The 24,830-nt window shown below is 44.1% G+C and overlaps 2 protein-coding genes across 5 annotated transcripts in view; both read left to right on the top strand.

Annotated features, from left to right (window-relative positions):
• Positions 1–4,834, top strand: part of LOC144821946 (uncharacterized) — a 53,513-nt gene extending 48,679 nt beyond the window's left edge. The window contains exon 5 of the mRNA XM_078679090.1: positions 4,714–4,834. Coding sequence (XP_078535216.1) covers positions 4,714–4,834 — 121 coding nt within the window. The remainder of the gene's footprint in view (positions 1–4,713) is intronic.
• The window catches only part of ARAP2 (ArfGAP with RhoGAP domain, ankyrin repeat and PH domain 2), a 1,514,823-nt gene that overhangs the window by 932,872 nt on the left and 557,121 nt on the right, over positions 1–24,830 (top strand). For all 4 annotated transcript variants that reach the window (XR_013608339.1, XR_013608340.1, XM_078678359.1 and 1 more), the window contains exon 17: positions 9,952–10,054. Coding sequence is in view for 2 of the 4 variants with exons in the window: in XM_078678359.1 (XP_078534485.1) it covers positions 9,952–10,054 (103 nt within the window). In the remaining 2 variants the exon portion in view is untranslated. The remainder of the gene's footprint in view (positions 1–9,951; positions 10,055–24,830) is intronic.

Here is a 24,830-nt window from a genome sequence, read left to right on the forward strand (position 1 = left end):
AGAGGAGGAAGAATGCAAACGTTTTGGAGTGACCCTTCAGCGAGGGCCATTTCCCAACAAACACTATGTGCCTTAAAGGGTAAAGTGCCCAGTTCTACATGACTTAAAATCTGCTGTTTTGGCTTACCTCACATAAAATGAGTCTTATAGCATATTTCCAATGTATGTATGTCTCTACTTGGTGACTATAGTGTAGGGTATATGCACAATAAAGTGGACTGCAACATTTGTTTTAGCAGTGCTAAGAGCATGTAAAGCATGTGTCACAAGTTAATTTAAAGTGGTCTTTTAAGTAGTTTAACTGAAGGAAAGGCATCCTTTAGATATGTTAGCAGCCCAGCGTCTCGAGCTCTTGGTGTTCCAAGTATACACAATATAATATAATAATAATGGTAGAAAGGGACGACGGATGCCTCTATCTGAACACAGCGGCTCACAGCTTGTAGTTTGAAGAATCCACAATTTTGTAATGGTTATATGTGGTCTCTCATTCGGATTGCAGGACATGAAGTGAGGTAAGTAAACATATAAATAAATAAAACAAATTTCGTTGTGTGCACTGCATCACCAAATGCGATGCAGTGCGCACAATGAAATTCGTTTTATTTATTTATATGTTTACTAACCTGTTAAAGTCTGTGATCCATACATTACTACCCCTCACCCTGCCCCTCCCCTCCCCACGTCACCGCCCTGCAGTTACACCTACTACCGGCCGTGGCTGCTTCCATGTCTGATGTATCATATGTCACAAGTTTGTGGCATCACTGGTAAGCACCACAAAAGGCATGTTTCATTGAATTATGAAAAAAGAAAGGACTATATTAAGAATCAAAGTATTCACAACATATTTAATAGTCTCTGCCATCTTAGAGCGGGAGTTCTGACGTCATACTTATCCACTTGTAGCTGTTTCACTGTCAGTACGTCCAATTTGAGACCGAGGTTTATGATGGGCCTAAAAGGTGAAATTTAATAGACTGTTTTGACGTGGTTTCTCAAATGAAAAAGAAATGCTAATTAAATCGCTAATACTGTTACATATTTTGGATCATGTATATTGGTGTAGCTGGCTCTCCGTAGAAACTGAGTGAAAATCAGAAGGTGCGGTATCCTCATTTCAACTACTTTTATCTCAGAATCCAAAAGGCCTTAGTTCTGCACAGACGAAGTTCCCCGATACCACTTCGTTGGTTAACTGAGATGTGTTGGATTCCAAGAAATTTCACTCCCAAAGTCAAGGCTTTGAGCCATGCACATTGTATAATGAGTTGCAAACAACATTGTATAATAAAAGGCAGATGAGTAATGTGTGTAATTCTGCCAGATGGTTCTAATCTTTCTATTAAACCTCGTGCCGCCATATTTACAGACTAAAGAATTGTATTTTACCCAATTCCAGCCTGCATATGCTCCAGTATCCAGACCTGTAAAAGCCTTTCTTCAGTTTGAATGAACCAACTCCTGGAAGTGCTTTACAGGGATAACTAGGGCTGATAATGCTTCTGATGGTCAACGCGGTTGTAGCCTAATTATTAGTTAGTAACCCCCAATGCCTATTCCGGAGGCGACTAAAGTTGCCAATATTTGTACCGTACTGTGTAATTAGTCTTCAATTGCTCCTCTTCTACCTCTCGTTTTCGTGGAGTTTAGTGTTGTTTGTCTGTAAACAACGTTTGCCATGCTCACAGCTGTTGCTGTCAATAATCTGTCACAGCCTCTAATTTCACATCTGGCTTGCATGTCCAGGGGATTCCTGTGAAATTCTCTCTGATCACTACAGTTCCACCTAGCCCTTATCTTTTCCCCTTATGTTGTATCCTTGATCTGTGACCTTGGATGTGAGCTGGTGCCATGAAGGAGAGTTACACGACTTTTCTTTAAAGAACAATGTGTTGAATATATAATTCCACGTCCAGAAGTGTAATCTTTTTGGTACTATAGTTAGATGCAAATTTTATTTTGTTGTCATTGTCAATAAATCCATCTAATAAACCCTCTAATTGTTGATACCAGACATCGTAAAAAAAACACGTTGTTACACAGGATGATCTTGTTCATCTCCTATTAAAACAAATTCGGAAGTCTTTCATAAAGGAAATGTTTATGGGCGAAAATACCCCACTCATGTGAAATACATTTATCTATAAAGAGACCATTTCCAACGTTACCAACAACAATCCATCTTCCCATGTTAGATTGTACATTATGTTAAGCATGCATTGCCTCTCTCTTATAAGACATGGTAGAGTCTTCATAAAGGGACGTAGGAAATTGTCCAATTATTCTGAAATCTTTCCACTCTGTGAGGTAATTCCTGAGATTATGCACCTCTCTGGGAGTGTGTATAGGCAGGAGATCACACATTAGCCAACCTTGCTCCTCGAGGAAACAGTCAGTTGTGAACGAAGAGGCCAATACCTCTGGATTTTCACCTGGAGTCAAGTTTTCGCAGTTTGCAGCTGGGAAAAGTACACAATAACACCAGCCAAAGGTCCGGGACCTGGGGAGGAACCTCTGGGGGTCAGGACTTCCAGTGGGTTTGGCTCCAAGGTGTCTAAGGTAACAAAGGGCAGGCAGTCCTAGGTGTGAGCTGCATATTTGCCAGTTACAGGCAGCTTCAGAAGTCAAGAAATGGAGGGCACAGCACTCAGGCTACTCTTTGAAGCTCAAAAGGGCTGTGTACAGCGATCCAGGCCATCCTTTTCAGGAGAAAAAGACCCTTCCACACACCAAGGCCTTTTAGTTCCCGGTCTGGAAAGAACACACTTTACACAACAGGAGAGACATTAAGAGACAAGTGACCTTTGGACACTGGCAAAAAGGCACATTTGGTTTAGGCAGGAAAATTGCAACATTCGAAAAGGGGCATTTTCCGAATTGTAACTTAAATTCATACTTTACTATTAATGAGGATCTTAAATTATAATTCAAATGAGTGAACAAGGTATATCAGCTCCCCAACTAATGTTATCACTCATTAAGTGTTATATGATAACTCAGTGTTAGTTTATAGAAAAGTATGCCTTGCTACAGTGAAAAATTACTTTGTGTGATTTTCACTTTCATGAAATGTAAAACTGAAATACATTTGTCCTACTTTTTAAATGCCAGGAATCCTGCCCTATGAGTTGTTTGAGCTTACCTTAGGGGTAACTTATAAGTATAAAAAAGGAAGGTTCAGTCCTGGCAAAAGGTTGGGGCTCGAAATGTCCGTCTAAAACTGAAAAACAGGCTGCAGCGCAGGCCTGAGGTATGTTTTAGTGAGCTACTTTAATGGGTGATACAATCAGTGCTGCAGGCCAGCTAGCAGCATTTATTTTACAGGCCCTGGGTACATATAATACCATTTACTATGGACTTGTAAGTAAATTAAATGCACCAATCAGGTAGATGCCAATTGTATTATGTTAATGGAGAGACCACAAGCAATTAACCAATGGGTTGCAGGGAAAAAGTGCAAAGAGTCCTAATGCCAACAAAAATGGTTTTAGCAACAGAAGACAAAAATCTGGGGGTGACACCGCAAACAATAGCCAGGTCCGACAAGCCGACATTTCTGCAGTGTTATTACTACTCTTTTAAATCTAGAAAACAGAGTTCATCTTCAAAATTAGGAAGGACACCTGAAGAATGATCACACTCTCCACTTGGGTTGGCTGAGAAATTTCCCTCATCCATTGTTTTGTGTTCTGGAGCCGTATTGTTTTTGCGCATGAAATGTTAATACATATTAATCATTGTAAATCTCTCTCTTTTGAGAGAGAGACTTGTCCCTTAAACTGTGACATTTGCCGCAGCTGTGTTGAACATGTTCTCTGAAAACATACTTGGTGTGGGTATTGCTAGATACTATATTCTGTGCCTGCTTAGTTCTGGCACTGTTCCTTTTTCCCATAGCAATAGGTCTTGTTACAGCTAGACCTATTTTGGGTCATCCAAATAGTTTTTTCAATTGTCGTTGACTCTTATTTTTGCATTGTCTACACTTGGTTTAATTCCTGCCATATCATAAACCTGCCCATTATAGATGTTGGAAATGAAGCTGTTGCTGCTTCAGTTTTCAGTTTTCAGTTTTTAACGTCTTTATTTCGAATTGTTATTCATAAAAGACACACATACAGTACAAACAGTACGAATAAATTAACAGAATCATAAAGTTTCAGAGCAATACTAACAGTCAAATAAGAAATGACAATAAGTAGATAAAAATTCCCAATTAAACATACGTGTATAGACGTCAAAAAGGAAAATAACTAAAGATAAAAAAATATAAAAAAACTTACACATATACATTTGTATATGAAAGAAAACTGGACATCAGTTCTGATCAGACCATAGTGTAATGCAAATGCATGCTATTCAAAGTTATTCAAGACGATAAGTTTCGAACTGACTTGATCCTGATTAGCCAAGCCCATCCAAGAAATTTAGCCATTCCAATGGATAGCCATTCAGCAGTATTTGTTCTCAGAATGTACAAAGCTTCGCTGCTCACTCGGGTATTAAGTCTGGAACATACAGGTTTCAACCATTTACATCGTGGTTCACTATAAGCAGTACATACAAATAAAAAGTGACCTAATGTTTCTCTGCAGTCAGTACAACAGGGGCAAAGGGATGATTCTGTCTTCTGCCAACCATTAGTAAAGACCCTCAGTGGAAGTGTGCCTACACGAAACTGATGGTATAATTTTCTATCTAATGTTTTAGGAATAACATCCCAGTAGGTCTCTATATGAGGGACTATTTTGTGAAGCAGAAACTGACCTGTCAAGTTCTGTTTCTCCGTAAGAGCAACATGTTCTACTTTTACCGTGGTCCAGAAAAGTAGTTTAAAGTCTTTTTTTGTAGGGAAAGTATTAGAACCCGGCTCAAACCAGAGCAAAGGAAGACCCATTTTGATCAAGGTGATCTTAATTTGCTTGAACCACGGTATGTCACCTGCCCCCTGCTGCATTCTCACATCCTGTAATTCTCGGGCAAACATGGGAAGTTCTGGGGTAGACCATATGCGCCTCCACAGTGCCACCATCCTGTAGAGGGCTTGATGTTTAATAGAATGCAAGCCCATATCCATTAATAATGGTAGGACTGGTGTAGAAGGGGGGAGGCTGACAAGGTTTCGAAGGAATTTGCTCTGTATCCTATCTAGGACAGACAGATCCACACAGCCCCAAATATCGGCCCCATATAAAATGGCTGAACTAATTTTGGCACTATAGATTTTAAGAGCCGGTAAAACTCTTTTAGTAAGAGAACATCGCTGCTCCTTTACTAAACAACCGGACAAGCGAGCAAATTTCAAACTGAGCGCAGCCACTTGTTCTTTCCATCTTAATCTATAGTCTATTGAAACACCAAGGTATGTCATTGCTTCAACCTGCTCCAAGCTAGACCCATTCATGGTAACATGACCCCTCTTCGGTTTATTTTTTGTCAGGACCATGAACTTAGTTTTGTTGATGTTAATTTCCAGATCATTCTCATTACAGAAGTCCACAAATTTATTTATAGCAACCTGCAGGCCCTTCTGTGTTTTGGCCAGTATAAGTGTATCGTCTGCAAATATTAAAAGAGGAAATTTAGTCCCACCCAATGAAGGGGCATCAGTCGGAGTGTCTGTGAGGAATTTCACCACTTGGTTAATAAAGAGTATAAACAGGGTAGGAGCCAGGACGCAGCCCTGCCTCACTCCACGAGTCACGGGGAAGGTGTCTGAGACCTGACCCTGCCGCCCCCATCTAACTCTGGCAAAATTTCCCTCATGCATCCTGATGGTGAGATCAAGGAGTGCAGCAGGCACACCCATCCTACTCAAGGCTGCCCACATCTTCACTCTGGGGACCAAATCAAATGCTGATTTGAGGTCCACAAATGCAGCATATATCGTGCCACCTCTCAGGAATACAGTTTTCCAAAAGATCATGACAAATCTTAATATCTGATCAACTGTGCTTGTATATTCCCTAAAACCCGCCTGCATAGGAGACAGAATGTCAACTTCGGACATCCATGAATGGATTTTTCCTAACAACATTCGAGCTATAACCTTTTGAAGGGCATCAATAAGACTGATGGGTCTATAATTCCCTGCATCAGTTCTATCCCCTTTTTTATACACGGGCAGAATCTCTGCCCCTTTCCACGAAATGGGAATTTCAGTCCCTCTGGCTATTGCATTCGCCAAGACTGTTATATACGGGACCCAATGCAATTGATCATACTTAAAAAGGTCCGCAGGGATGCAGTCCATGCCTGGGGCTTTACCATTCTGCACTTGATTTAGGGCGGTGCGCTTCAGTTTTAGTAGCAGACGATTGTGTTACTACTGTTGGGTGATGCTGCTGCAGTTGTGATATACTTCTGGATTCTGGGGCAGCACCGCACTGTCTGGCGTTTGAAGGCACCACTTCAATTCTGCTATGGACTCGGTCTTCTGCTTTCCTGATGATCCAGTTCTTGTAAATTGAGGCATCCACGGCTGAAAAAGAAGTGAAAGAAGGCAGCAATGTTTTGTATCTGGATCCAGTAATATGACACAGAGGGTACTATCTTGTTTTACTGCCTTTGATTCGTGTTCATATGAAAAAGTAAGCTGTTGATCAAAAAAGCTGCTTCTTCATTGGCATTGGTAAATGATTTTTCTACATTTTTTTGTAATATTGTATTTTATTCATTTCCACGTGACAATACAAAAGGAAAAACATAACACAAAGTTAAAAAAAAACCTATACAAACTTTGACAAAAAAGAAAGAGACAATTCAATTCAAATATGCAATACTAAGTACAGAATGAAGAAAAATGGAAATTATAATCCAAACTAAGGAAACCATTGGGTATAATCAAAGCTGATAATATAGAAATTAAGCCTCATAGTACAGTCAAACCATAGGGGAGCTATCATTGCTACAATCCAGCTATATCAGAACCCTATATGGAGCACTAACCTTCTACGCTATGGTTGCTAACGTCCGGTGGAGGGGTCTGTCATGCCCACTTCAGAGTTTGGTGGTGTGGCGGATTGTTCTTGAGTGCGAGTCACAAAGTAAGTAGCATATAGGTTCCAGAAATTCTTCGGGCGGTTCCTAGGGGGGAGCAGCTCAATGTATGTTTCCGTTTGCGTATTACAATACAGCGTGTCCCTGGACCACTGCGTCAATCTGGGAGGGGGGCCTCGCAACCAATGTATCACTAATACTCGCTTAGCAACCAATAACGCCATGTCTACTAACCGCCTAATAGGTTTCTGTATTTTTGGGGGAGTATCTAAGAAGGGCCACCAGTGGGTCTGGCCCAATACTTGAGTGACTGCCTGAAGTTCCCCAAAGCCCTGAATCCAACAGTTTGCAATAGGGGGGCAGAGCCAAGCCAAATGTAGAAAATCAGCGTCAGCAGTCCCACATCGCTCACAGTTGGACACGTCCGGAAGTCTGTATTTATAGGGTCGCAGTGGCGTGTACTAAATGCGATTCAGGAACTTAAACTGTACGAGCCGATGTCAGCCATTAAGTGAGATGCATTTGGTGGCCTCGCAGCAATATTTCCACATATTGTCATCTACTATGATATACAGGTCTGTCTGCCACTCCAGCCTGGCCTTGACATAACAGACCCTGTGCAGTTCCTGCGTCTGTGAGTATATCCGAGCTACAAGTCGCTTAGCGGAAGCAGCACGGATCAGTGTTGTGAAGGAGTGTACTTTCAGTGGTTCCAGCAGCTCATTCCCCAATAGCATGCGCAGTGCGGTTCTAGCCCTGAAGTAGTGAAATGTCACTAGTGTGGTTGGCTGAGGATCCGTCTCGAGCAGGTCAGTCCAATCCCTACCCCATCCATCTCTAAAAAAGTCCCCAATTGTGTCAAGTCCTAATGAGTGTAGAGCCGCTACCACTTCAGGGGATGTAATAGTCAGAGACCATTCACACCAGGCGATGCGGGTGACAGGTAAATAAAGAATAGAGAGTGCTTGTCTATTGAGGAGATTATGCCATGTGTGAGTTGTGGCATTAATCGAATTGAGGATAGTGGTATTCCGGCTTGGTGGGCGGAACAAGGCGGTCAGCAAGTGAGTTAATACCCCTGACCAGGTATTGAAGGTACAGTTATGTTTAAAAAAAATGGATTAATAGTGCACTGTTAGGTCAAAATCTTGCTTAGCCCAATCACATGATACATATAACTTATAAGGGAACGATTTTCAGTCTGTGTGGCTGACTTCCTTATGTATTTATATCTGTATTGCTGCACTAAGCACATTACACAGATAGTACAGTATGCAACTGTCCGTATGTGAGACTGCACGTCACACACATATTTTACAGCATTTTAGTTTGGGGATAAAATTAAATGATCAACTCACTCTACACTCCCAGGTTAGTTCTGTGGTGTCCTCTTCCTTTCTTTCCCTCCGCACTATCCGCAAAGTCTCTCGATTCTTTTCCTTCTCTGCCCTTAAGCTCATTGTCCTGGCGATGGTTATCTCCCGCCTAGACTATGGCAACGCCCTATACTGTGGCATGCCCGCCTACAGCATGCGACGACTACAGCTGGTCCAAAACCAGGCAGCTCGCCTGGTCTACAACCTGGCTAAATCCCATCACGTCACGCTGCTCCTCAAATCCTTGCACTGGCTCCCCATTCGAGAACGAGCTCAGTTCAAGATGGGATGTATCACCTTCCAGGCCCGGGCCGGCGTTGCCCCCGACTTCATCTCCTCAGAAATCAAAGCTTACGCCCCTATCAGGGAACTTCGTTCATCTTCCCAACACCTGTTGACAGTTCCCCGCTTCAGACATAAAAAGTGTGGGGGGGGCACGAAATTTTCCACTCTTGCCCCGGCCTTCTGGAACTCCCTCCCCGCCCATCTTAGATCTTCCACTCATTATTCACACTTCCAAAAGGCGCTCAAAACCTTTCTTTTCGCACAGGTCTTTTCACAATAACTGTCCTTCTTCCCTTTCCCCCCCCCGACCCTCTTGCCCTCCCGGGCTCAGTACTTCACAGCTCCATGAAACCGCCAGGTGTACGCGCGCTCTACAAATGTTTTAAACTCAAACTCAACTCAAACTCAAGCATGTATGCATGACCTTGAGTATACTGAATAAGCAGCTACCTATGTTGTTGAGTGACATCTCTTTATTAATGTGATACCTGCACTTCAACAATTGCTTTATTAACCATCCTGCTGTCTCAAATTTACTCGAAAATGCAGCATTTGTCCAGTCTTTTTTTTAAAAATTCTCGGGGGCCCCCCCAAAATCCCCCTGTAGGCTGTTCGGGCTCGCTCCCTACGCTCGCTCGCCACAGTGCAGTACAACATTCATTTTACGCCTTACCACTTTCAAATGTCACCAGCCGCCACTGGTCCCTCACCACTTTGAAATGTCACTAGCCGCCACTGGTCTTTCCGCTCATAGCAGCCTCTGCTTGGTACTGCATTGGAGTGCCACTGGGAATTGGGTCAAGTGGAAGAGGTGGATTCGGTATTGTAATCTCTCTTCAATTGGACTTCCCAACCTTGTGGATATATTTGCAAATCCCGTCAAGCGTGTCTAGAATATACTAGCAACAAGGAGAGAGGAGTAACAGCAAATATAGAAGTGAAAAAGAAGAGCTGTGTTAAACTAAACCGTGTTCAGACAATGACATAAGAACCTGGGATTAATAATCTAACAAAGATAACATGTACTATCTTTAAATATGAATAATTACATGATAATATTCAAAAAGGTCGGTTATAAGTATAGACCCTAGCATGTAACAGTCGTTATTGTATTGACATTTCTCGTTGTTATGCTGTTAGTCTTAACATCCGAAGCATTAAACCTAAAATGAATTAGCCTTTTACAACAAATGAAATACTAAAAGCTTTCAAAATAAATTGCGCCCGATGTTGTTTGATATTAGGAAGCCTAAACACAGCTGTTTTTGTATTTTTCCATTTGCTTTAGGGCCGTCTTTACCTTTGAGATCTACTTATCGTCGGAACGTGCTTTTCTGTTCGGAGCTGAAAGCGCAGAGTCGCGGAGAGAATGGACCCAGGCAGTAGCGAAGGTAATGCTGATAATTATCTGTTCTGGCTAAGCTCGAGGCCTTTGCATAAAATATAAATTGGATTTGTTAGCTTGGAGTCCTCGGAGAAAGCACTTTTACTGAGAGCAGTTAAAATAAACACCGAGATGTCTTGTTTGGAGGGAGCATTTCTGTATGTCCTAATGCAATAATCTTCGCCTTGCCAAAATGTAAAATGTTTTCGGTTATTTGTTTCAATGCAGACAAACGGAAGTATGTGTTGCGATTTATTTTATTGGTTTGGTTTGCTTTTGGAAAGTGCTTTACTTTGCTTTTCTAATCATGCCTGTTTAAACTTGACATATTTTATAATTTGCTGTATTTTCTGACTCCCCTATTAAAAAACAATTGGGACTCCGTAGTTGTCCAAAGTTGCGATATGTTGGTAAAACAATCGCTTCTTGAACAAAATTACTTTATTGAATTAGCATGAAATAAAATACCACATGTATTCAGTAATTTCTGTCTGAAGATTTGAATCTGGATAAGGCGAATGAATGATGCAGCATCGTATTAAATGCGTAAGTGCCTTTTTGCAAGTTAGATTAGCTGCTGCATTTTTGGGCCATTGACAATGATGGTGCCCAATCTCCGTCACATTGAGGGATCGACAGTTATATGTGCACCACCTTAACGAGGTTTGCCGCAAAATTTTCACCGGTAGAATGTAACGAGGAAATGCACCCAAACAAACCGTGTCGCCATTGCTGCTGGGCTGTTGAACATGAGGTAAGAAATATTCGCTGATGCTACCACTTGGCTTCCCTGCTGGCAGATGTCAGACGGTAAAGCAGCAGCCAGGCTGAAACGCAGTCTCCCGTCTACAGAAGTTTAATGGATTCAAAGGCTTCCGTCAAAAGGAAGATACCATCGCAACATGTTATCAACCTCCTTATTATGAACATTGTCGCAAGGGCTCCAGGCGCTGTACTCCTGAGGGGGGATTTATGGCGCTTTCCTTTAAAACCCCTGACATTCTACAAATCAAATACACTGGCTCAGAGACCTAAGCTCAACCCCAGCAAATAAATCTGTCCCAAAGTCGTTCATAAATCACCCGAGTCGCAGAAGGCTAGGGATCAAGTTTTTAGTATGCAATCCTGCGCATTCAATGGCTTTCTCAGTATCGTAGTGCTATTCTGCAACATATTTTCCACGTGTGCACAAATGTAGAGCATATTTTGCTCATTTTTGGCATATTAAATGTTCATTTCTGCCAGTGCCTACATTTATTTAGTTTCTTGCACATAAATTAACTTGATTCATTAGATATCTATTCACATTTAACATGCTTTTATGGCTTGTGTAGGGTACATTATTTAGGTCAAACTTAGGCAGTCTGCCCCTTGCCTTTTTATTCATCCCTTCCATGGGTGTTCAAAAATTCTTGCTTGCTAGTGGTTAATCCTTACTCTTTGTCCCTCCTTTTTAGGTCTCGCCTTAGCGAAAGCGCGCGAAGCGCGTTCTCGCTGCGAGAACTATAACTGTCGGCTCAGCCGACAATGAGTGGAGACAAGAGATGGCCACGCGCACCACGCGCAGCATTGACACAGCATGGCAGAGTCGGATTCCGACGTGCGCCTTGGGATTGGGTCCTGCGCGTGAGCTTCTACCTTAGACAGCTTACGCCTTGTAAGTTTCGGTTTCGTTTCTTCTCGTGCGTGTGCGGTGAGGCGCCCCCGGGGGAGGAGGAGGCCGGTGGAGAGGAGGAAGGAGCGGCGGAGATCCCCTCCTCGGAGACCCGGATGGAAAAGGAGCAGGGCAGCAGGGAGTTGGGGCCGAGCGTCGGCACCACGACGAGCAGCAACGGAGGCGGCGGAAGCACTGGAGGAATGGGTAATGCTTGTTTTTAATGAGTTTCTCTTCGTGCAGGCACGATGTGCCCTGCTTCAGCTGGTTTTCTATTGTGCTTACTTTAATTACCTGCACACCTCCGAAAAATGCCCTTTTTAGATTAACAACACGGGCACACAGTCCATTTTTAAAATTCAATTAAAGTGCGGCGAGAGGGGGCTGCAGCCGCCATTGCTCACTGTGCGCCAGTGTTGTTAATCTAAAAGTGCGCCCATATGTCATCTTTCGGTAAACTGTTGGAGTTTAGTTTACACTCCTCACAGCATTTGCTGCCCTATATGACCTTCTCCCTCCGCACTTTGCAAATGGGAGTTGCGCACCTTTCTTTTATTTTCTGCAGCACGCCAAACTTTTTTTTGATACCCTATTTCTTTAATGCTTGTTCTTCAAAAACGCAAGACTTTCTTTTGATCGGTGCTGCAGCTCCGCTACTTTTGGGAGGCAGATAATGTGCTGGCTGGCTGGTCTTATGGGATCGGTTCGCCGGACATGGTGCGCTGGCGAAAGTTGCTGGACTAGTCATCCGTGCCCCAGCCGACAATGCCTGCTGCTAGTCGCGCTGCTTAGAGGGCCTGTGTAGTCAGAGGTAAGAGATGCCACGCCCCCCATGGCCCCCATGCTAAGCAGTTTGAGAGCCCTCAACTAGCCCTATGAACTCCATGGTAGAAGGTGGGGGAGGTGAAGCGCCTTCAGGGATCACCTTCAGCGCTGGCGGGGAGGACTTTCCGGGCCACCCAGAGAGTAGTTGGGAATGCTGGGCGCCATGCTCACAGTTAGTGCAGAAACTGCAGAACAACTCCATGTCAGCACTCTGTGGGTGTTTCCTTACAGTTTCACTGCATAGTAGAGCTATGCTATGAAAGCTTGTTATAACTTCAGTGCCCACTAGTATACTATCCAGGGCCATAGCCCATTGGTTAAATGACGTCATGAGTTCAGTGCCCCCTTACCACTGCCTTGTGTACGATTTGTGTACACGTCACAATAGCTTCACAACATTAGGTGCACACTCGCTTTTCTCTGTGAAATGCATGAACATTCACTGCTTTTCCTTTGTGGCATTTGTTCCAATCCTGGGTAAGTCTCTGGGGAATCCAGTGCCAACCACTTACTATCTTCTCTTGTACCATCAGTGCCACCTCAGCACTGATCTTGTGGTGCCAGGGAAGAGATTCTGTTTGTGTTTTTTGTTACTTCACATTCTTTACGTTTCGTCCAGGATGTCAGTGAGTGATCAGCACACATCTCTTCTTACTTTGGTATCCAGCCCCTCCCGCCTCATACAACATCAAAACCAAGATCCGGATTCCTATTAGTGACATCACTGCATGTTCCTTACTTGCTTTGTCTTTCGATATCAATGTAGTCTCATTGCTTGCTTTGTCTTTTTATTGTCCATTCCCTACACTTGCTTTATGTGATATCATCGCCCACTCATGACGGATGTGATGTGATGTCATTGCCCACTGACTCCTTGATTTATGCGCCATTATTGCCCGATTCCTAATTGTTTTATGCGGCATCATTGCCAGTTCCACACTTACTTACATGTTATCATTGCCCACCCTACCACACGTTTAAATTGATGTTATTGCCCCCTCGCTGCTTGTTTATATTTTATTATTTCCGACCCCTAATTGTTGTATTCACTACCATTGCCTACTCCTCGCCTTTGTTTTACGTGCTGTCGGGCCCCGGACCCAAATATAGATTGTGACATCAATGCACAATGTAAGCTTGTCTTTTGTGATATCACAAATTATCCAACTTGGCTACATCAGTGTCCCCACACCCTTTGCAATTTAGTGGACTTGGAGCGATTGTTCATTTGAAACAAGTTTACACATATTTAGATCTTCACGGTGGACTGTAAAATAAAACTGAGATGGACACTCTGATACCCACTTGGGTCATGTTCGCGCTATACAAATCTTTTAAAATAAATACAAATAAAATAAGACATATCACCACACTGCCTTCCTTGCATCCTGATGGCCAAACCTCACATCACCACAGCACAAACAGGAAGCAGGCCATTTAAGGTATCAGATGCCCATGATGAGCCAGCAGTTTCAAACCTACAGAGTTCAGAGTTGATTTCAGACTCAATTCAAACCCAAAACGTTAAGGAAGATAAGGATTTGCCATTGTTTACTTTTTGTTGTATAATTAAGATATTGTACTTCAAATCAGCCAAACCAACTTGTTTCAACAGGCACACACACAGCACCAGCCGTCAGTGCACGCTTTCACCAGGCACACACACCACCAGCCATCAGTGCACGCTTTCACCAGGCACACACACACCACCGGCCATCATTGCACACTTTCATCAGGCACACACACCACCAGCCATCAGTGCACGCTTTCACCAGGCACACACACACCACCAGCCATCAGTGCACGCTTTCACCAGGCACACACCACCAGCCGGCAGTGCATGCTTTCACCAGGCACACACACCTCCAGCTGTCAGTGCACACTTCCACCAGGCACACACACCACCAGCCTTCAGTGAACGCTTCCAGACACACACACCACCAGCCGTCAGTGCACGCTTTGCCACCAGGCACACACACCACCAGCCGTCAGTGCACACTTTGCCACCAGGCACACACACCACCAGCCATCAGTGCACACTTTCAACAGGCACACACACACCACCAGCCGTCAGTGCACGCTTTCACCAGGCATACACACCATTGGCCGTCAGTGCACACTTTCAACAGGCACAGACACCATCAGTCGTCAGTGCACGCTTTCACTGGGCACAAACACTACCAGCCATCAGTGCACAGTTTCACCGGTCACAAACACCACCAGCCGTCAGTGCACGCTTCCACCAGGCACAATTGCAAAAAAAAAAAAAAATTAATGCAAAGCATTGTCATTTACAACGCCAGTGACTCAAACTTTAATGCTGCGAGACCTATTGCATTGTAAATGCTTGTTGTGTTTGGTATCCTCCTACAAAGCTCAGCCCAATTACTGTTAAATTTAGGCTTCTGTGTTTGCGTTCATTTGGGGGGCTATTTTTTTAATTCGATTTTTGCTAGTTTCACTGTTTGCCCATCCTAAGTAGTTTAGCTTCAGCGCCTGTCACTTAATCTCCCCATCTCGCTCAAAAACTGAGGTGAAATGTCAGACGCTTCAGATGCTGTTTTCAAAATCTTCTTTCATTTTATCTTAAGTGAGAGGATTTCCTCCAAGCCCCTCCCTCCTCGCTGCTTGTTGCTTTAGCGAGCCTGGGTCACTAGACCTTCAGCAGCACAGTTAAGGGCAAGGCTTGGGCAACTCCCACTGCATTTTCTCTGATGCGTGTTTATATAAGGTGAACTCGAGCAACCAGAAGGTGCTGAAGCACTAGTTGCATTACACAATGACAGATTCATTTTTAGGGACATTTTTATAGAGCGCCAACTGAACTGGCCAAAAGGTATTAAAGCGCCTTAGCTAACACAAGGTCAGGTTCATTTTTATGTTTTTAGGTGTGCTGAGAATAAGTGATACCAACGCCGCCCCTGTTTATTCATTATTTCCCCTCTACCTGACAAATGGGAGCAGCATTGATCCCTCCCACCTCCTCCCATGTCACTGCATGCCCTCCTCACTGCTTCTTCTTGTCGTCCTCCCCCTCCCAGACCTGTAATTTCAAAGCACATTCACGGCAGCTCCCCATGGACTGTGAGACATTTTTTATTATATAATGTGAACTAGAGCGACCCAAAGGTGTTTTGAGCGCTTTACATGAGCGCTACTTACATCACACAAGGTCAGATTAATTTATGGGGACATTTTATAGTGAGCGAACACGACTGACCTGAAAGTATTGGAGCACTTTACAAAAGCGCTAGCTACATTACACAAGGTCAAGGTAATTTTTTTGTTTTTAGGTGCGCTGAGAATAAGTGATGTTGATGCTGTCCCTGTTTAGTCGATATTTCCCCTCTACCTGACAAATGCACTCATTTTGTTGTTGTTACTATTTCGAGTGCTCCTATACCTGGTGGCTGGGACAGAGGGCAGGGTCGGTGGCTTACTGGTAAACAGATTTTGCAAGCATTGTTTTGAATAGAAAACTCTGGAGAAGGGTGCCTGGTGAATAGAGGCCTGGGGTAGGAAGGATGTGATGTCTCCACCATTGGAACGTAGTTCACTGCTTTTTAGGTCTCGCCTATGCAGCGCGCATGTGCGCTGCATAGGGAAGAGACCTCTTGAAATCAGTTCGGTTTTTTGCTTAAAAACGTGCACGCGTTGCATTGCCTTGTGAGAGCGTGCAGCACCATATGGTAGCAATTAGTGCTCTCGCTCTCGTAAGGTAAACGCTGCGTGTCCCTGCTCTCGGCTGCACTCCCCCCACCCCTCCCACTTGTTTACCCAGCGTACGCGGGCTGAAGCATAAGAAAAGAATCGTGCTACTCCACTCATGATAGTTCTTATTTGCATTATAATGTTGTTTTGGGTGTTGTTGTTTTTGGTTTATTGTTATAATTCCACTGCCATTTAAACAACTCTTTTGCGAATGATCACTAGCATTATCTGCAGTCTTCGGTTTTTATCAGTAAAAGTGCGGCGATAAAAGTACGGGTTCAGAATGACAGGAATGTATAAATCCAGATCTTGGCGAAAATATCAAAACATGTGTGTCTATTACATGTTGAGCCCCGAACATGCTTTAACATACAAATCTAACCCTTATTTTCGGCTGGTTTCACAGGCAGGCACTTGTATGAGGCAGTTGTGTATTGCGCCGTGTGCACCAGGACAACTGCCTCTCTGGACACATTCCTCCAGTCTGTACGGCACTGGTGCGGGTTATCTTGGGGCGGTGGTATGTGCCTCCACACCCTGTGGCGACGAATCTGTAGGCACAACTCTTACGTGCTCTATTTGTGTGCGTGCCTTTTCGCCTTTGCTGTGTGACCCCTGTGCCCTTATGTGTGCACCTGTACACCCCTCTCTCTCCTTTCCTCTGTGTGCGCCAGTCTGCACCCCCTTGCCCCGTGTGGCACCTCTCAGCCTCTCTTGCGTGCGTTTCTCTGTGCCTCCGCTGTGTCACCTATGTGTCTCCCTATACACTCCTCCTGGACCTCCTGTTTCCTCCTGTGTGCACCTGTACATCCCCCACCTCGTCTCCGTCCCTCTCTGTGCGCCAATCTGCTCACCCAGTGCCAGTGTGGCACTCCTCAGCCTCTCTTGTTTGAGTTACTCTCTGCCTCCGCTGTGCGACTTCTGTGCCTCCCTATGCCCTCCTGGGCACTCCTGTGTGCACCTGTACACCCCCCGCCCACCTCTCCGTCCCTCTGTGCACGCCAATCTGCCACATCCCTCATGTTGATCCTCTCAGCCTCCCTTGCGTGCGTTCCTCTCTGCCTCCGCTGTGTGACCTATGCCTACCTAGCCTCCCTATGCCCTCCAGTGTGCACCCGTACCCGAGCCCTTACCTTTATGTCCAAGAATCTGCCCCTCCTTTTGCACGTCCCAGCCTCTCTTATGTGCGTTCCTCTCTGCCTCCGCTGGGCCACCTCTGTGCCTCCCTTTGCCCTCATGCATCCTCATGTGTGCTCCTGTACACCCCCTGTCTCCATTCCTCTGTGTGCATGAATTTGCGCTATCCCTTGTGTTGACCCTTTTGGCCTCTCTTGTGTGCACGTCTCTCTGCCTCCCGCTGTGCGCATCTCTGTGCCTCCCTATGTCCTCCAGTGTGCACCCCTACACCCCCCAATGTGCACCAATCTACCCCTCCTGTTGTACCCCTCAGCCTCGCTTGCCTCTCTGCCTCCCGCTGTGTGTATATATGTGCCTCCGGTGACCTCCTGTGTTCACCCGTAAACCTCTCTGTGTCCTTTCTTCTCTGTGGTCCAATATGTCCCCACCTCCGGTTTGCACCTCACAGCCTCTCCTGCGTCTGTGTGTCCTTTTGCCTCCCGGTGGTCTCCTGTGTGCACCTTTACCCCCCACCCCGTTGCACCTCTTGGCCTCTCTTTTGTGCACTCCTCTATGCCACCCTCTCTGTGCACCTATCTCCCTTCCTGTGTCTACCCGCACACCCCTTTGTCCTTACCTCTATTTGCAAGAATCTGCCCCTCCTGTTGCACCTAGCAGCCTCGCTTGTGTGCACTTGTCACAACCTCTTGCAGACCTGAAGCGGATTGGCGCTTTGGCCCGCCTGCATCTTTACATCGTTCAGCAATCTGCGGACCGCTTGAATTAATTGACCGCTTTGCAACCGTCGGAAATCCAAGCCCGCGTTGCCTTCACGGCTGTCCTCACCGGAAATGCCGTCAATCTCTCCCACCTAAAGAGCCATTGAGCTGACAGCGTCACCGCACGCCTTGACCCACCACGAGCTCTGACTTATGAGCTCCCTCAGCCCTGCTAGAACACGCAGCGTCATCATACGCCTTGTGCCCCTCCTCGAGCCCCCGCAGAGGCGTATGTATTATTTTAACCAGGCAATTAATTGTGTTAAGTCCTGATGATGATCCCCTTGTAACTAGAGCGCGGGATCGAAAAGTCAACTCTCTCTAGTAGACATACATCTGACCATTGTATATTATTGTATGTATGTGCTACTCTGGTGAACACTGTTAACACTGATTTAAAAAGTGCCCAGAACGCTCACTCCTTTTGCCTGAAGAACCTTTTTCCCTACTGTATTCTTTCTTTTCCTTTCATTGTGTCTACCTCTTCAGTACGGTGCAGGACTGTGCCTTACTGCCAAAATTGTTTGTGGCTAATGTATTCAGACTCTAAACTTTTGATTCAACTTAAAATAAATTCCTTGTCCGGCTGGGCAAGGAAAAATATATAGCAGCCTATTGTGGTCTATATAGTATTATTTAATATTTTTTGCTTTGCTTTGGACCTTTGTTTCTTTACTTGCTTTTGCCTCCTGTCCTCTCTGAGCACACGTCTGCCACACCCAAACGGTGCACAGTGTTTTGACGCCCAAGTGTATATGTATACCTCTACACACCTGGCCCTCTCCCAGGCATTGTGCGGACATCGTGGCAATGACAGCAACAACCTAATAAACAAGCATTGGCACAGCCAATAAGTCTCGCCTTTGGGTCCTTATAAGTGTTTAGCCATGCAACAGTTGATGTTGTTGCACCAAGGATATAGTACTGCATAACTAAATACTTATAAGGTCCCAAAGGCGAGACCCATTGGCTATGCCAATACTTGTTATTATAGACTTTTCAATTCTCTAGTGATGCAGTTGCACACAGAATGTTATAGTGCTGTTGACTTGTATCTAGACACTTGCATTTCTGTCTGTGCGTTAAAAAGCTTTAGAATGTGTCCATAAATGATTCCTGAGGCAAGCATGTTTCTTGAATCCTACAGAATGACCCATTGTGTACTAATTGTATAGCTCTTCAATCCCTGGCAGTACAGTACCCATGATAATGTGCTGCATGGTTAAACACTTATAAGATCCCAAAGGCGAGACCTATTGGCTATGCCAATGCTTGTTTAATTGATTTGTTTGTAAATACAGTACGATGACCAACAATGGAAACAAATATATAAATGATTACATTCTCATCAATCACATGGCAAACGCGACTCTAATAAACGTTAATATAAATGAGGCTAAATATGTTCAATGTTGTCAGTTATGCAAGGAGTTGTCATAGTGAAGAAAGTTGATACTTTGTTAATCAGAGCTAGCATGATCTCTAAGGATACATTTGTGTCTACCAGAGCAATAACCACAGAGGACTCAAGGACATCAGAGGTGCTGCCGGAGGTGCCTTCTGAATGCGTCGAGGTAGGGAGGGGCTCTGGGGAAACGCCGCGCTCTAGATGCGGATAGGCTGGCGATCTCGAGCCGCTAACTTTGTTCTCTCTCCTCACCCCCCCCCTTTCTCTGCTGCCAGTGGGAAAAAGCGGGTCTAACAGGAAGGAGAAGACGAGTAAGGCTGAATCCGCCCCGCCTGACCTCAAAATGGCGGCCATAACGGACATTTAGTCCGTAAATTCGCAAACTGCTCGAAAAGTGGAAAACGAAGCAATCGGAGGGAGGCAGCTGATACCACCCCATTGTATTGCAAGAATAACAGAGAAACAGCAAAAAAGGCGGCCTGGCTTGGTCCATGATCTCAACAGACTGTCTTTAAGATGGCGGCCGTCGCAGACAAATAAATCGTAATTGCAGCCTAAAGCTAATTTGAGGGCTGCCCATTCACCTAGTTCACCTAGTTCATCTGTACTGAACAGAAAACGATGCTAGAAAACAGGGGAAGTCTGTTGAATCACTGCTCGCAAGCGAAGAACAGATCTTGCCCGGCCTGACACTAAAATGGCGACTAAAAAGACATCTTGAGCAGAGAACAACCCAAAGCAAGCACAACCAACTGGTAAAAACAAGACCTGGGCCCGACTGAACATAAAAAGGAGGAAGGTGTGGAAAACAACCCTACACCAGCAGCACATGAACAAATTTGCTTCTCGCAAACAAGGCTATACTGCTGTATTATACTTAAGAGGAGAAAGGTTCGCATCAAGGAGAACCTGAGAAAACATTATTGGTAAGAGTTGAGAAAAGACAGTGAGGGACATGTATATAAATCTTACTAAGAAACCAAAACAAAATACGACATTGAAGGAGTTCACATAACGGTGCACAACGTTGGCTACAAGTAGAAAATATAAACAATATTCAATAGAGAATCTTACATAACGATTCACAACGTGGCTACAAGAAGAAAAGATAGACATTAATCAATTGAGAATCTCACTGGAAGTCATCTTTAAAGAGCTCTCTCCACATAAAAGACAGTAACACCAAAAAGCGGGACACCAAACTGCAAAAAAAAAAAAAAAGGGCCGATAACAACTTAGAAGCGGCAGGCATAAACGCACATATCATAAAATATCCATCCTTTCTATCCAAAACATCAGCCAAAAAATTTAAACACAATCTATTGAGGAAAAACCCAGACACATTGATCTCGGACCCTTGCTGTAATCGAGACCTAAACGTGATCGTAAACGACATGATATTCTTTACCAGAAAAACGGCTAAATGGCGCACCGTCATTACAGAGAAGCTCAACATAAAAACTGTCAGCAATATACCACATGGCACTAAACTATTGATCATACCGTCACCTAGAATCAAGGCACACCTGTGCATAACGATATATAAGAATGGAATAGTGCTTATACAAGCAGCCAATGCCGATTTAGAAAAATTTGACCACATATTCCCTACTTTAAAAGAATGTGTAGAGAACACAAGGAAACAACAACGTCTTCGGAACGTGCAAGTAGATAGTCCAGACTCCATCGAATCTACCAACACAGGCAGCATTCTACTGAGAGACCCACAGGACTCGCAACACGTAACGCCTCCAAGTGACACAGACGCTGATCGACCTAATGAATCTCAACACCCCCAACAATCAATGCCATTAAAAGACACATTTGAGACAAAAGATAGTCTGAACAGAGAGGGTACAAAGAGCTCAGAAACACGGATACCTTGGGATACAACAGCTCTAGCTCCAGCACAAGCTCAGAGGGAAGAAGCATCGCTGCCCCACCAGGAAGTTGAGCCGCAATGCCTAACAACACCAGAAGACTCAATGGAGAGAGAAGACAGGCTGGATGAAGTGACTGAAAACGGAGAAGAAATACCCATAAGCACTAGTAATAATGCCTTGCAGCAAACACTGAGGGAAGAATCAAGGCTGCTATCACAGGTTATGACTTCGCCTTTAAATAGGCCACTCAGTAGGAATCTAAACACAAGTGACCTGGAAAACGCTACCACCCCAGTAAACGCCCCATGTACAAGCCAAAGGTCAGGTAGAAACACACAAAATAGTCGTCACCCAATACCGACAGAGAGCTCACACAACAGAGTTTTTGCCTCACTCATCCCACACAATAGAGGCACGGCCAGCAGAACTGAGGGCACCAAGGAAAGGAATCTGAGAAAAGGAACGGAACTTACACATGGGAAAACAAAAGATGAGCACCGAACAGAGAGGAGGAACACGGTGAATACAGGGCCTCAGTCTCAAAAAGAAATTAAAGGAATACAGACACAAATTGACAGCATGTCAAAAGACATACAAAACACACTGAAAACAGTGGAAAAGATCCTGGAATTCATGGTAGATACACACTCCAAAGTTGAGCACATGCTAGAATTAATGAAGAAGTCGAGCAGGCACAATCGACCAAAGAGAACCCTTAGGTACTTAACAGAAGAAGAAACCCTGTCCTTACTAAATAGTTACGAACCCAAAGAACACAGTAGAGGGGAGATAATTAAAACAGTTCCGATTGATGCTAACAGAACTTCCAAACAAAATGGAAGGAAACCAGACCTCAACAACTTGCAGCAAGTCCAAATATCCACGAACCTGAGTGAACAGGAATCTAATAAGGCAAGAAAACCGTTGAAATGTCTGTTGCTCAACTGTAGGTCAGCAGTAAAACATGCGTCAGACGTTGCTGCTCTTATCATTAACCAGGAAATTGATCTAGCGATCCGAACTGAAACATGGCTGTCGGAATCATCATCTCCATGCATGGACCTGTTAGTGCCCCCTCAATATAACATAGTAAGACTGGATAGACCAAAAAAGATAGGGGGGGGGATAGCCTGCATCCACCGATCTGATATAGAAATCAACCAAATTCAATCCGATCCTTTGGAATCCTTTGAATACCTAGGCCTTAATGTACGATCAACAGGCATTCAAAGTTGCATCCTGCATGCCATTTATCATCCTCCAGGAAATAATGCTACCTTTATAGACCAGTTAATGGAGATTATCACGGAAAACTCTAACATTCACTCTAACAACATATTCCTGGGTGATTTTAACTTACACTGGGACGACAGTAAGGACAAACTGATCAACACTCTGAAAGACTTCTTGACTGAGTTAAACTTCACCCAAGCCTGCACACAACCAACACACTCGAAAGGAGGAACTCTAGATTGGATACTTTCAAGAAGCAATAACATACTGGTCCAATCAATTATGCCATGCGACTGGTCGGATCACCACGCCATAACCTTCCTAATACCAACGCTGAAAAGGGGAAAGAATAAGCAGCCTACTAAACTCAAAAAGTGGACCCGGGAGATTAAAGAGTCGAATATTGAACGATTAGTAGAAGAGTGTGAGAAAGAACTCAAGTCACCGAATAACGTGCAGAACGTGGATGACCTAATAGACCACTTCAACACAACAGTCACAAATATAGTTAACACCACTATGCCACTAAAGTTAAAAAGAGTGTCGGAAAAGGACAAAAACCCATGGTTTAACGATTCACTGAACGAGGATAGACGGAAACTAAGAATGGCCGAAAGGAAATGGAGACAACATCCGGCAACACCAGAGCTGAAATCATTAAGAAAAATAAGAAATGACTACAACAAAAAGATCCTAAAGTCTAAAAAGAAATATATTAGATCAGAATTGGATAACGCCAAAAACAGACCAAGGAAACTATTTGAGATCCTGAAACAACAATCCAACAAATCGGCAAAATCGGCCCAAGAAACCACTAAAACCCTTCTGAGCTGTGAAGTATTCTCTAATTTTTTCACCGACAAGGCCATCACTTTGGATACAGAGCTCAAATCTGAAGCGGACAACCTACTCATCCAACCACACAGTCTGTATAATAACAATCAGACAAACGACCTTAAGGAAACTAAAAACAATGCGCATTGGGACACCTTCAAGATATATGATCAGAATACCATCGCCAAAACACTAGCGGACATCAAACCAAATAACCACTTCAATGATCCACTCCCCACCAAATGTTTACAAAACATCAACCACATCATCCCAATATGGACAAAAATAATAAATGCCTCGCTATCGCAAGGGGTACTTCCAGAATGCTTAAAAGCAGGCCAAGTTACACCGATCATCAAGAAACCAACAGCGGACCCAGCAGATCCTAATAACTTTCGCCCAGTTACCAATATTCCATTACTGGCCAAACTAATCGAGAAATGCGTACAAAATCAACTAAGCCAACACATCACAAACTTCAAACTATTGGACAACTGCCAATCGGGATTCAGAACAGGACACAGTACGGAAACAGCGATCCTACATATCGTTGATGACGCATTACAGGCCCTAGATCTTAATAGAACATGCCTACTAGTCCTTCTAGACCTATCTTCTGCTTTCGACATGGTAAATCATGAAAAACTACTGGACAGACTACACAAGAGGATAGGAATGTCGGGAATTGTACTGAAATGGTTTGAATCCTTCCTTCAGAACAGATCGCAAAGATTCTTGGTCAACCAGACTTTATCCCTCTCTTGTCCAAACTCGATCGGGGTCCCTCAAGGATCTACCTTATCTCCTTCACTCTTTAACCTATACGTTGAACCTCTGACAGAAATCCTCCGAAACGCAAACATATCCTACCACATGTACGCGGACGACACGCAGATTTACATCAAAGTAGCATCTCTAGAGGACATCAAGTTAATCAATGAGGCCTTAAAAAAGACAATTTATTGGTTAACCAGTAATCACCTGAAGCTGAATGCACAAAAAACTGAATTCCTATTAATTTCACCGCCAAAGAACAATACAGAGGCGATAGAATGGACCAAAATGATCACAGCACTAAACTGCACCCCTACGCTGGTGGACTCAGCCAAATCATTAGCAATCACATTGGATAAGAATCTAGAAATGAAAGCACACATCAAACTAATGGCAAAAAGTGCTCGCTTTCATCTGAACTACTTAACGAAAGTGAAACCGTTCATCTCGCCGGTGGATCTCAAACTGGCAATTCAATCTTTAGTTATATCAAGGATTGAATACGGATGTACAACCTTAGCAGGCCTACCAAAAATGTCCACGGCACCACTAAAAGCATGCCTCAA

The sequence above is a fragment of the Lissotriton helveticus genome, chromosome 2_2 (assembly GCF_964261635.1).
Source record: "Lissotriton helveticus chromosome 2_2, aLisHel1.1, whole genome shotgun sequence".
In the NCBI taxonomy this organism is placed as follows: Eukaryota; Metazoa; Chordata; class Amphibia; order Caudata; family Salamandridae; genus Lissotriton; species Lissotriton helveticus.